The sequence below is a fragment of the Rhagoletis pomonella genome, unplaced genomic scaffold, assembly GCF_013731165.1.
Source record: "Rhagoletis pomonella isolate Grant_MI unplaced genomic scaffold, Rhpom_1.0 Rhpom_scaffold_00003, whole genome shotgun sequence".
Taxonomy (NCBI): Eukaryota; Metazoa; Arthropoda; class Insecta; order Diptera; family Tephritidae; genus Rhagoletis; species Rhagoletis pomonella.
In genome coordinates this window covers 33,963,947-33,977,072 of record NW_023458557.1, presented here as the reverse complement: position 1 = coordinate 33,977,072, position 13,126 = coordinate 33,963,947, and the positions used below count along the sequence as shown (strand labels likewise).

General features: G+C 33.0%; 1 protein-coding gene across 1 annotated transcript in view; it reads left to right on the top strand.

Annotated features, from left to right (window-relative positions):
* Positions 1 to 328: 328 nt before the first annotated feature.
* The window catches only part of LOC118735158 (phosphoribosylformylglycinamidine synthase), a gene marked incomplete at its 5' end in the record, with an annotated part of 350,157 nt that continues 337,359 nt past the window's right edge, over positions 329 to 13,126 (top strand). The window contains 1 exon segment of the mRNA XM_036464794.1: positions 329 to 614. Coding sequence (XP_036320687.1) covers positions 537 to 614 — 78 coding nt within the window.

Below are 13,126 nucleotides of genomic sequence, written 5' to 3'. Positions count from 1 at the left end.
CCCAGGCGTTGCGGAGAGGAAGCGCGCACTGCTTACCACTACACCACAGCGGCCGACTTTTTTATATATATTTATTTTAATTATATTTTCTATAATTCTAGTTTCGTAAAGCGATTGCGGCACATTACTTTCGTATGACAACGTTGTAGAAAAATTCTTGCATCTTTTCGTGCGTAGGTTATAGGGCCTATCCATTACTTTTTGCATTCCCAAACATTACCTTTTCCTACTGGGTATGTGCGGATGCATACGAACCTATGTATGTATGTATGTGCCTACATGCATACGTATACAAATGTATGAACATTGTATATATGTAGAATGTAGTTACATACGTAAGTAAGTGACGCGAATCAAGATCGGTTATTAATGCATACATTTGTACATAAAATAAAACCAAAACAAATTTCTTTATTAGTTATAAATTAACCAGGGTGTTGTATGTAGTGTTTTCACGGTACGGTCGTTTCGAAATAAGGTTTCACTATATAAAAACATTTTGATATTCAGAAGCATTGATTGAAGTGATAGTCACCATGCCGATCCTACGATATTATTCAAAACACACATGGAGCGAATCCCATAAGTTAAGAATATTAAAACAAATGCATCAAGTAAGAAAAAAATACATAAGTATGTGGTTAATAAATAATAGGTGGGAACATGTGGTTGCATACTTCTTTTTTATACTTACAGTGCTTAGTATGTATGCATGTAGGCTACATATGTAAGTATGTACCAGGGTTGTTGCGAATATTCGCATTCGCAACCGCGGAGCTTCCGCATTAATTTTAATATTCGCATTCGCAATAATCAATGCGGAGCTTTTGCGAATGCGAATCTTGTGCAAGTGCACCGATAAAACGTATATATGGCAAACAAAATGACAAATTGTAGCCAGTATTTTTGCCTGCGGTCGTGAAGATATTTGTGTAACAAAAGTGGTGTTACATATATTGGTTTCAATAATTTCAAATGAGGCTCTTTGGGGAATTTATTTTTAGCAAAAATTTAAAAAACGGTAATTTTGTTTACTTGTCGAGCAATATTTTTTTCATAAGGATACACATTGGATCCTTGGCTAAAAACTTCTGTGGTAAAATTGCCGCTTCTTTGCGATTTAAAGTCAAAGAGTAAGCTCCTTCAATAGGGATTTCCAGCAGAAATGATCAATGTCTGCTATAAAGAGAATCGATGCTCAAATAATTAAAAAGCTATAGGTCTAACCTTTAATTAGATAAGAATTACGTAACTATCTGATATTCAAATGCTTATAAAAAACGGGGTGCAATATTCTGATCCGATTCGGCTGGCAGCCCCGACTTTGAAAACAGAATTTTGTTAAAAATTTTCATTCCTGAAAATAATAATTTATTTTCCATATCCACCTATTTACCTCGCTATAAGCACACATTTTTCAAACCAGTCGCAGAGAAAGTATTAAAAATGAATTACAAAAACTAAAATCGAAAAACGGTAATGATGTTACAGATTCCCCAAATTTTGAAATAGCCAAAGGAATGAGAAGGAAGAATTTTTTTAAAAGCTTTAGAGAAACCTGACACATCTGGTTTGGCTTGTAAGTACTGTTTAAACAACGATCTCGTTATTAAGCTAGATTCTAATTGTTTCTTAAAATTACCAGACATCCGCATCCGCGGATGTTAGCTGTTAGATATTCGCATCCGCGAATGTCTGAAATTCCACATTCGCAACATCCCTAGTGTGTACATACATACACCTATTTTATATCAATACCAGTGTTGATAATTGCATTTTCCAATTTCGTATGAAAATGTAATTAATATTGTACTTTTTATAACTAAATTGTACCAAATTTTGATTCCTATTATGTTTCTAATATTTAGTTATTGTGTACAACTTGTATTTAATTATTGTTCCTAATACAGTACAAATAATTGCTAAAAATTTAGAAACAAGGCTGTTGCTGTCTTCTATTCCAGCAATTTCACACTTCTGAAACAATTAGTGAAACAATAAGAACAAACGTATACGAACTTCGTCATTAACATAAGTTTTTTTTTCATAGTACGACAAAAGTTTACACAATTGTTTTACGTTTTTTCTATAATTTAGAATTTCTTCCTCTTTAGTTTTTCTTTGTTATAAAATTTATGTGATTTTAAATCTATCATCTAAGAAAGAACAGTGCGGCATAACTTAACGAATCAAGTGCTGCCAAATTTTAGCAGATGAAATATCTTAAAAAGTACTGGGCAGTAGGAAAGTAGAAAGCACTTGAAATTGTATCAAAAAAGTACAGTTGTATCGAAATTATCAACACTGATCTATGCCTCGGGCAATGCTGTCAAGACAATAAAGAAATTCGTATTAGTTAACAAAAAAAAGGCTGATAATTGTCTCTGTGGCGTCGGCATCCTGACAATAGTTATGACCAGGGAACGAATTTTTAGGACCTAAAAACCAGGGTGCGGAGAACGATCAAAAGACGATCTTTCTCACAACCAATCGCGGCCAAAAATTTAGTGTTTGCACTTTTTCCCGATTGAAAAAGTTGCGCTGCGAACAAAAGCATTAACGATCTCTTACGAGAAATATCAATGTTAAATGTTCAATCAAATGTTAAAATTACGAGAGGGAAGATTTCGCTGCAAGCGTCGTTCGTTCGATATTTCGCGATCGTTCGTTGGTTGCGAGCGTTTTTTGTGAAACTCTAATCAGTTACTCGTATTCACAATAGGCATGTTTTATTCAACCATCACAAGCAAATAGCTAAATCTTGGTCAAATAAAACGAAATTAGCTTATTTCCTATGTTAGCCTAATTTTGATAGTTGTTTGACTGCCAATAGTGTCAAAGTAAGTTTTTGCCCCTTTCTGATTGGTTGAAGGAGAAAATTTCTGATGCTGAATGGCAATGCCTCTTGTTCAATATACAAGCCAATATAGCTTTTCATAAGACAATATAATTATGTTGGGTAAGTCCTCCATACAAAATAAGCTAATAGCTTAAATTTCTGGACAAATAAAACACGGCTAATTTAACCAGTAAACAACCTTGGGTGAACTTGTCGACTGCCTTCCTCGGGGATGAATATGCCAGGGATGAAATTATTGTTACCCACGCCTTCTAAACACGCAGGGTTGCTTTTGGGAAACAAAAAATAATTAGCTCAAAGTGGTTTCAAAAAGTATAGTCTAAAACGAAATTTATTAAATAATTATACATAAAATTATATACGTAAATGACTTACTATGTAAACTATTGGAATAAAACCTGTTTCATTGCCTTTTTTGTGCAAAATGAAAACGGTTATCTGAACGCTCGAAGCGCTGCCACTAAGGGCCAATTTTTCATTGCACGGCACGGTATATTTAAAAGAAAAAGCAGGCAACAATTTGGAATAAAAAATCCCGCGATGTTTTATTCTAAATTTTCATTAGCTCTATAGTAAACTATCGTTTTATATAAAAACTTAAAAAAACGCCGCAGGAATATATTAAAGTATGGTTTAATATAAAAAAAAAGAAAAAGCGCCGCAGGAGAAAATTTGGAATAAAAAATCGGAACAACGTCGTCTTCGTATAACTTACGTAAACTTTGAAACTTTTTTAAAGTATGCGGGAATATCTACAATCCCCTGAAACTTCAAAATGTAGACGAAAATGATGATGATGACAATTAATAATGACAATTAAATTGTTCAGAACTTTTGTTGTTTGATATTGAAAATGAGAATGTGTATATGAGTTTGAGTTTTGAATTTTAAAAGTACATTAGTAGGATTTATGAAACGTCGCAAAGTTGTTGCAAAATTTGTCACCTTGGGACACATCTGATTACTTTTGTATGGAAACTCTCCTGCGACAAAATTGCGACATTGCTACAATATTTGTGCTGGCAATCATTGCAAGTCGCTAAACACATGGGCGCGTATTCATAGTTCAGTTACTAAGTCGAAAATAATAAAGTTGCAACTTAAATTTAAGTACCAACTTAATATTCACTTCTATTCATAGTCGCATTTCAAACTTCTAGTAAGTAGTTTTAACTTAGTTTTACGATATAGCAAAAGAGTTTGAAAATGTATCGATTTTTCTTTACGATATTATGGAAAAATTACATTTTTGTTTTTCTGATTTTACTGGTATAAAAATTTTTTGATGCAAACATATATTCGTGGCTATGGAGGGGGAATTTTCGAAAATTTAAAATTGCTATATTTCGCAAAATTGTTATGCTCTATTTAACTATAATATCTACAATCCCCTGAAACTTCAAAATGTAGACGAAAATGATGATGATGACAATTAATAATGACAATTAAATTGTTCAGAACTTTTGTTGTTTGATATTGAAAATGAGAATGTGTATATGAGTTTGAGTTTTGAATTTTAAAAGTACATTAGTAGGATTTATGAAACGTCGCAAAGTTGTTGCAAAGCTTACCACCTTGGAACACAGCTGATTACTTTTGTATGGAAACTCTCCTGCGACAAAATTGAGACATTGCTACAATATTTGTGCTGGCAATCATTGCAAGTCGCTAAACACATGGGCGCGTATTCATAGTTCAGTTATTAAGACGAAAATAATAAAGTTGCAACTTAAATTTAAGTACCAACTTAATATTCACTTCTATTCATAGTCGTATTTCAAACTTCTAGTAAGTAGTTTTAACTTAGTTTTACGATATAGCAAAAGAGTTTGAAAATGTATCGATTTTTCTTTACGATATTTTGGAAAAATTACATTTTTGTTAAATAATGTCAAGTTTGATCATCCGTTTAAGTAATTTTTGCTTGCATTGCATGTTTATGCAAACGAATAAGGCATAATTTTCTTGTTGCTTGTGTGATATAGCCAGAACAACTGCAGTGATGTGAAGTCGATGTTTATCGAAAGCATGTTGTGAAACATACAAACACATATCTAAATGTTATGCACTAATTTACTTTAAAAGGAACAATTGCAGAATACGGCCCGTTAAGGTAGAACAAACCGAAAAAGTGGGCGTGGTCTGCCCTTTTTTTCTGATTTTACTGGTATAAAAATTTTTTGATGCAAACCAACGGTTAACCGAAATCAATTTCCGACTTCGGATTCTTAACACCGGCAGTAATACGCATCGTTTGATACGCCTTTCGACTATTTTGGGTCAATTTTCGGTGGGCACGCTAAAGTGCACCACTACCGAAAAAAGAACTCGTATCGAAACCTGGTACCAAGTTAAATTTTGCTCATCAACGCTACATTTTTTTGGAGGTCGCGCTAGTCGGTTTTTTTATAAAAACGCTGATGTTTTAAATTTTTTTATTTTCGTGCAGCTAAAAGTGTTGTTTTTACAAGTAATTACTCAGGTATTATTGGGGAAATGCCGCGCGTAAGTGAAAAAGAAAAGTTTTTACAATTGTATTTCGAAACAGCCTTAACTGATGTAATTTTTCTTGAAGTATTCGAAACAATAAAATATCATAGCGCATATTCATAGTCATATTTAGTTCACAACTAAGTCGAAACTATCCTAAGTTACAACTAAAGCTATTCATAGTCGCCTTAGTTTCGACTTTTCTGGCTAAGTACCAACTTAAAATTTAGTTTCGACTGCAGCTGCAATTAAGTCGTAACTAGGAAGAAGTATTTTATTGAATTAAGGAAAAAATTTATTTGAAATTTACAAAGAGCGTTCCATTTGAATCGGAAGATGAAATTAAATGCGTATTACAATTCAAATACGGCATAAATGCAGAATACGGCCCGTTTAGCTAGATCAAAACGAAAAAGTGGGCGTAGTCCGCCTTTTTTTTCTAATTTTAATGGTATACCAATTTATTGGTGCAAACTTATATTTTCGGGGCTATGGAGCGGAAAAGGGGAATTTTCGAAAATTTAAAATGGTTGTATTTCGAAAACTCCTAACCGAATTTAAAAAAATGGTATCGTTGGAAAGGTAAACTAAATCCCTTTTATCTAATATGCACATTTATATACTTTACGCGCATAAATTTAAAGAAAACACATTTAATAGAAAAATATTATATTTTTATACTAATATACCAGTTTTACTAAAAAATATGTGTAAATAACGATACACCAAACTATAATAGTTAAATAGAGCATAACAATTTTTCGAAATATAGCAATTTTAAATTTTCGAAAATTCCCCCTCCATAGCCACGAATATATGTTTGCATCAAAAAATTTTTATACCAGTAAAATCAAAAAAAAGGGCAGACCACGCCCACTTTTTCGGTTTGTTCTACCTTAACGGGCCGTATTCTGCAATTGTTCCTTTTAAAGTAAATTAGTGCATAACATTTAGATATGTGTTTGTATGTTTCACAGCATGCTTTCGATAAACATCGACTTCATATCACTGCAGTTGTTCTGGCTATTTCACACAATTAACAAGAAAATTATGCCTTATTCTTTTGCATAAACATGCAATGCAAGCAAAAATTACTTAAACGGATGATCAAACTTGACATTATTTAACAAAAATGTAATTTGTCCAAAATATCGTAAAGAAAAATCGATACATTTTCAAACTCTTTTGCTATATCGTAAAACTAAGTTAAAACTACTTACTAGAAGTTTGAAATGCGACTATGAATAGAAGTGAATATTAAGTTGGCACTTAAATTTAAGTTGCAATTTTATTATTTTCGACTTAGTAACTGGACTATGAATACGCGCCCATGTGTTAAGCGACTTGCAATGATTGCCAGCTCAAATATTGTAGCAATGTCGCAATATTGTCGCATTAGAGTTTCCATACAAAAGTAATCAGATGTGTCGCAAGGTGGCAAATTTTGCAACAACTTGGCGACGTTTCATGAATCCTACTAATGTACTTTTAAAATTCAAAACTCAAACTCATATACACATTCTCATTTTCAATATCAAACAACAAAAGTTCTGAACAATTTAATTGTCATTATTAATTCACATCATCATCATTTTCGTCTATATTTTGAAGTTTCAGGGGATTGTAGAGATTCCCGCATACTTTAAAAAAGTTTCAAAATTTACGTAAGTTATAGGAAGACGACGTTGTTCCGATTTTGTATCCCAATTTTCTCCTGCGGCGCTTTTTTTTAAATAAAAGCATACTTTAATATATACCTGCGGCGTTTTTTTAAGTTTTTATATAAAACGATAGTTTACTATACAGCTAATGAAAATTTGGAATAAAACTTCGCGGGATTTTTTATTCCAAATTGTTGCCTGCGGCGCTTTTTCTTTTTCATATAAAACGGTATTTTAATATATATTTAAACAAATATAATGTGCAGAAGAATTTTTTGTTACAAGTCGTACATCAAATTAAAGATATTTTATTGCCATAATTAGGTTTTTGTACTTTTTCTCAAAATATGTATACATTATATACATAAATATATATCGAACGAAAGGTCTTTCAATCACTTTTCCAACTGTGTCCATTGTTTTAAAATAGGTTTTCGAAATATAAGCTTTTAAAAATGTTGAAAATATCACGGTTAGCCCCCTTACCGCCACCCCTGATAATTTGCATAAAAAAAATGCCGTTAAAATCAGGAAAAGAGGGCGGTCCACGCCTACTTTTGTTTACGTAATGTTTAACGTAAAGTAAAAATGATGAATTTATTAACGGCTTTTGCTCGATTTTAGGGATGAGAAAACGACGAACAAACGATTTATCACAGTTAAAAAATTAAAATAATGAAATTCTTACATTTGGGCATATATGTAATACTTCTATATTGGCAGTAAGCTAACTTTTCAATGTGTAAGCATTCCGAAATCAAAGCCAGACAGTCTAGTACCGTTTTTGTCAATGTATTGTGTACTTGAGTGCCGTTTTCGTATATATGTATATATATCTAGTACGGTCGGTAGTAATTAGTACATTTTAATAAGTGATTTCACTCATTAAAGGTAGCTGGTGAATTTACTAGGGTGACGTATTCTAGGAACTCATGTAATGTGATGAACAGCATTACAGGTAATCTGGTAGGTCCGGTGAATTCACTAGTTCCTCACTGGTGCGTCGTATTTAACATTCGCTGAGTTACCTAGGTAACAGTCGTATTATTATTATTTTTGCTTTTTTCCAACTTTTGATTCAAGAATTGAACTTTATAGCGACAATGTTTTCAATTTATTTGTGCTTGGCGTCAAGTGTCAGTTTCGGTGGTGAAAAAAAAAAATAAATTGAAATAAATATTGGTAATAATAATAATTAATTTTTAAAAACCAATAAATTAGTAGTGGGAAAATGATAAGCAAAAGGCACTTAAAACGCTTACAGCGTTCAGAGAGGAAATACCGTCCACAATCAACTTTCCGGTTTTAAGAGCTGAGCAACTGGAGGAGCTGAATGCGAAGATAGACAAGGAAAACCACGCACCCTATGTAATACGATAACAAATATTAATCGGAACTTAATAACTTAATTTTGTTAATTAATTACTCTTTAACTATCAGGTTAAGACTATGAAGTCTCTTCTGCAACCAGCAGGAGTTATTAGAAATTTAAAATTTGATGCAGGAAAAGTTGATGCAGGAATATAAGGTAGATGGAATTCACGGTAAAAAATCTCTAAAAGGTTTAGACAACTTTTACGATGCGCTGATATGTAAATCAATGAAATTTCTTATTGAAATACAGCTTAAAAACAGATGGCAGCGTTGACCGAATTAACTCGGATTAACTGCAGTTGATCCGGATGAAATCCGAGTTAATCCGGATTTACGCTACTGTCTGTTTAAACCTTTAGGTACACATCCAATCCAAAAACGTTTTTAAATTGATTTTTCTCATTTTCAGAATCAATTCCAATTGGCGACAACTTAGGCCCGGCTGAGAAACAGTTACGGAAGGCAATACAGTTGCAAAAAAAATAGATTCATAAAGGCAAAATGTATAAGCCAAAATAACCACGAAAAATTAATTTAATTTATATTACACAGACCAACAAGGAGCAACAGAAATGTGAGCAGTCATTTTGGACATACATATGTACATATGTACATATGGACATACATATATTTCGATGTTGAATCTAAATTCGGCTGAATAATAGCGTCAGGATTTCGAGATACGTCGAAAATGGCTCATCTTATTTCTGTTGTTGTTTTTTTTTTATCTTTTTAAATGTTCGTCAAATAAATGAATGGTAGCTAGTGAAGCAGTTCATGAGTGGAACTTAATAGTAGGTAATGAGTTAGGTGGTGAATTGTAGTTAGTGAGTTAACTTCTGAATGGAAGCTAATGGTAACTAGTGAGATAGCTGATGAATGGTAATCTAATAGGTATAAATTGATGATTGCCTATGACATCCCCATGTTAAATTCATGGGTGAATTGCATTGCTGGTAATCTGGCGGGTAGCTAGTGGTGGTTACCAGTAGCGAGTGAATTCACTAGTGCCTCACTAGTGCTCGGTTCTAGAGGGATGTGTTATGTACATGTTTATTTATAAACGTATGTGTTCCTTTTCTTTCGTACGTGTTTATTGATATATCTGTACTGTAGTGTTTTCGGACGGTACTAGCTCTTACTGCCAATATAGGAGTATTACATATATGCATTTGGGGTGCTAAAGGCAGGAACCGTAAACTGTAAAAAATTAATTATAAAAGTTTGGCTTAGGAACAAACGTTAAAAATTGACGAACAATGAAGAACGAAAGACGAACTATCGATTGCAATAATAATTAACCCAAAATAATCTGTTGCGGGTGATAACTTCAGGAATTACGTAAAGTGAAAAGTGAAAAATTAATTATAAATTGTTGGCTAACGAACAAACGTTAAAAATGGACGAACATTAAAGAACAATCGACGAACTATCGATTGCAATACAAAAATCTTAATATTTTCACAAATGGGGTGCTAACGTCGGTTGGGTGGCTACTGTCTATACCAATGATGGGCAAAACGCTACTCGCGAGTAGCGTCTGCGTCGCAGCGCTTATACGTATACAGAAACGACGCAGCGAATTTCAATTCAGTCTGGGCTCGAATCGTAACATCAGTTCACGGATCGAAAACCATACGAAAGAAAATTACGTGATACGTCAGGCAGTATATACTGAATGGGACAAAGAGTACGTTCACGTGTGTCATAATGCGAAAAATGTATTTTTACGTGACGAGTAATACGATAACGTATGTTACGATTCGAGCCCTGCTTTCAGTTTTCACGAGAGTGACACCACGCTTCGCCGTTGAATATTTTTATTCGTAATTTCAGCGCGCTGTTGCCACCTATATATGTAACAATGCCCAAAATGGCTGCGTATGAGTGCCAATTACAATTTTCGGTTTTAAGAAAAGGCAATAATGCCCAATGCTTGTTATGTGGTAATACGACTACTTGGAATCGTTCTTTTAATATAAGGCGACATTATTTGTCATGGTAAAAAAGTCAAACTGAAGAACTGTGTAAACCAATTTAAAGTTTTTTGTAATGGGTTTTATGTATATATGTATGTACGATACGGCAATTTAATATATTTAGTATACTTTATTGAATACTGAGTTTTTTACAAAGTTTAGAAATTTTAAATTCGTGAATTTTGTTGTTGAATAAACTATGATTTTTTAAAACATTAGTTTAATGAAATTAAATTAAAAAACTTTTCATGCACGTACATATGTACTTATAAAAATTAATTTCATAATTCATTATTTGAAATTATTTCTTCATTATTTTTTTATTATATTTTATTATTTTCGTTTCATGTTCATAATACAAATTAAATATAAATTTGTAAGAGCGTTTTCTAACACGCGCAAAAAACGACGCACTTTTGTACAATATAGAAAAGTGGCAACTGTTACTCAGCGCGATTCACGAATACCATGACAAAATGAGACTGTATTGGTGTGCCCATCTATGGTCTATACTGTGCTCGTATTGTAAAGATTGAGTTTTTGAACGATCGCGAGCGTTCGTCTGGAGGATAAATTATTTATTTATGTATGTATGGAAGATTGTATGTTTGCAGAATAACCACTTTGTGTGAAAAAATTGCCTGTATCTACATATCGTCACCTGAAATGCAAAAAGACAAATATCATCGTTGAAATGCAAAAAGTCATAACTAATAAAAAATTCAGAATTCACTTTTTGATTTATAGCATTTTCCGGTCAAATGAAACCTTTTTCAACCCAAAGGAAACATTTTTCAAATCAACTGAAACCATTTTTAAATCAAATGAAACCTTTACAATTCAAATGAAACCTTTTTCAAGTCAAATAAAACCATTTTCAAATCAAAAGAAACTTTTTTCAAGTCAAATAAAACCATATTTAATTTGTATGATATCGTCAATTTATGGTTTTTATACATCGCTTTTACTACCCAAAAGTTATTGTGTTTTTAAATGTTTACTATGTTACCTGCCCCACTGTATTTATTTCGCTCTTTTTTACTGCTATTTACCATGCAGCCTTTTAAAGGGACAGCTATTAATAAAACAATCACAAATTAAATAAAATTTACTGTTGATAGAAAGAGAGATAAGCAGTACGCGTCTCGCGTAACCGTCGCACGTTCGCGATGGTGAGTTTTCATGTACATGGCGTTCTCATAAGTTTAATCGTGTTAGCTGACACGTTAACGTACGTTTACGTCGGTGAGTGTAGGCACCATAAAATGAGGATGTAATTGAAGTAGAAAAAAGTGAGTACAGTAGCTCGTTTCTGTAACAATTCTCTACGAAGGTAAATTCATATATGAATTCGCCGCCTTGTTCTCTACTGCTAATGAGTAGTAGAGAATGACGTATATTCTCTACCAGTAGAGAAATAATCGGTAGAGAAGAGTTACAGAAACGAGCTACAGGTAGCAGGGACTGGTTCCAGAGAATTTTAAAAGAGAAGTTGTAAATTGTAAATAGTTGTTGCTTAAAAAAACTAATTGGTAAATATCAGGGAGGGGCACTACCACAAACAAGCGTGAGCTAAAAGTGAGCAAGAGGTAGTGTGCCTAGTTCCGCATTGGGAAAAAGTAATGTATGGTAGTCGAAAAAATAATCAGTAAAACCGCCGCTTTCACGTTCGAAAATGCACTTTTCCCCAGGGCGATGTCCTAAGAAAAGTTGGAGATTTAATTTTGCATCACCTAGTATTCGGAGAATTTATGCAATTTAATATGAGTTTTTTTTGGGAGGATACATTAGAATACTGATTACATGATAATCAGTAATAGAATCTTAAACCCAAAAGAAGTGCATTACATTATTTATCCCGCATGTAACGCATTGCTCTTTTTCCCATTGGGTAATTTTCATGATGTCGCGTCATCATCGTTACGCTCTCGCTTGTATACGTATAACCGATTTTTACGCTCTTTAAATGCCTGCTCACTCTCTGCCAGGGCTGCCAACTATCCATAGGTATGAGGTGCCATATTGAGGATAAAAAAGTGCCAAAATGTGCCAAAAAAGGAGCCATCCTTTTTAATCGTTCCCATTTAGCAATCAAATAAGAACTACATTTCTAAAACAAAAGTGCAATGCCAAAATAAAATAAACCAGTTGAATAATCTTTAGAAATTAGAAAACTTTAGTTGAGAAAAAGAAGTACACGCAAAGAATTTCACAAAAATGCATGGCAATATTACTATTTTTGAAAAGTGCCATTTTGGCACTTTGTGTCAAATTGAAAAATTAAGGGTCATTTGATGTAAAATAGGGCTAGAAATGGCACGGTTTGAGCCAAGTTGGCAACCCTGCTCTCTGCCCGTGCCTGGTAAATAGCAATGGAAAAGAACGATATGAGTACAGTGGGGCAGTTAGTTAGTACAGCTCTAAAAACACTGTAAATGGAGGATATCATACAAATTAAATATGGTTCTATTTGACTTGAAAAAAGTTTCTTTTGATTTGAAAATGGTTTTATTTGACTTGACAAAGGTTTGATTTGAATTGTAAAGGTTTCATTTGATTTAAAAATGGTTTCAGTTGATTTGAAAAAGGCTTCCTTTGGGTTGAAAAAGGTTTCGTTTGACCGGAAAATGGTATATATGATGGATTTCATCGAATTACAACTCCCCACATATTAAAATATTAGTCACGACTTTTTCCATTTCATTTACGATGTTGTTACGTCCTTTTGCATTTCATGTGACGAAATGTATGTATGTATTTAA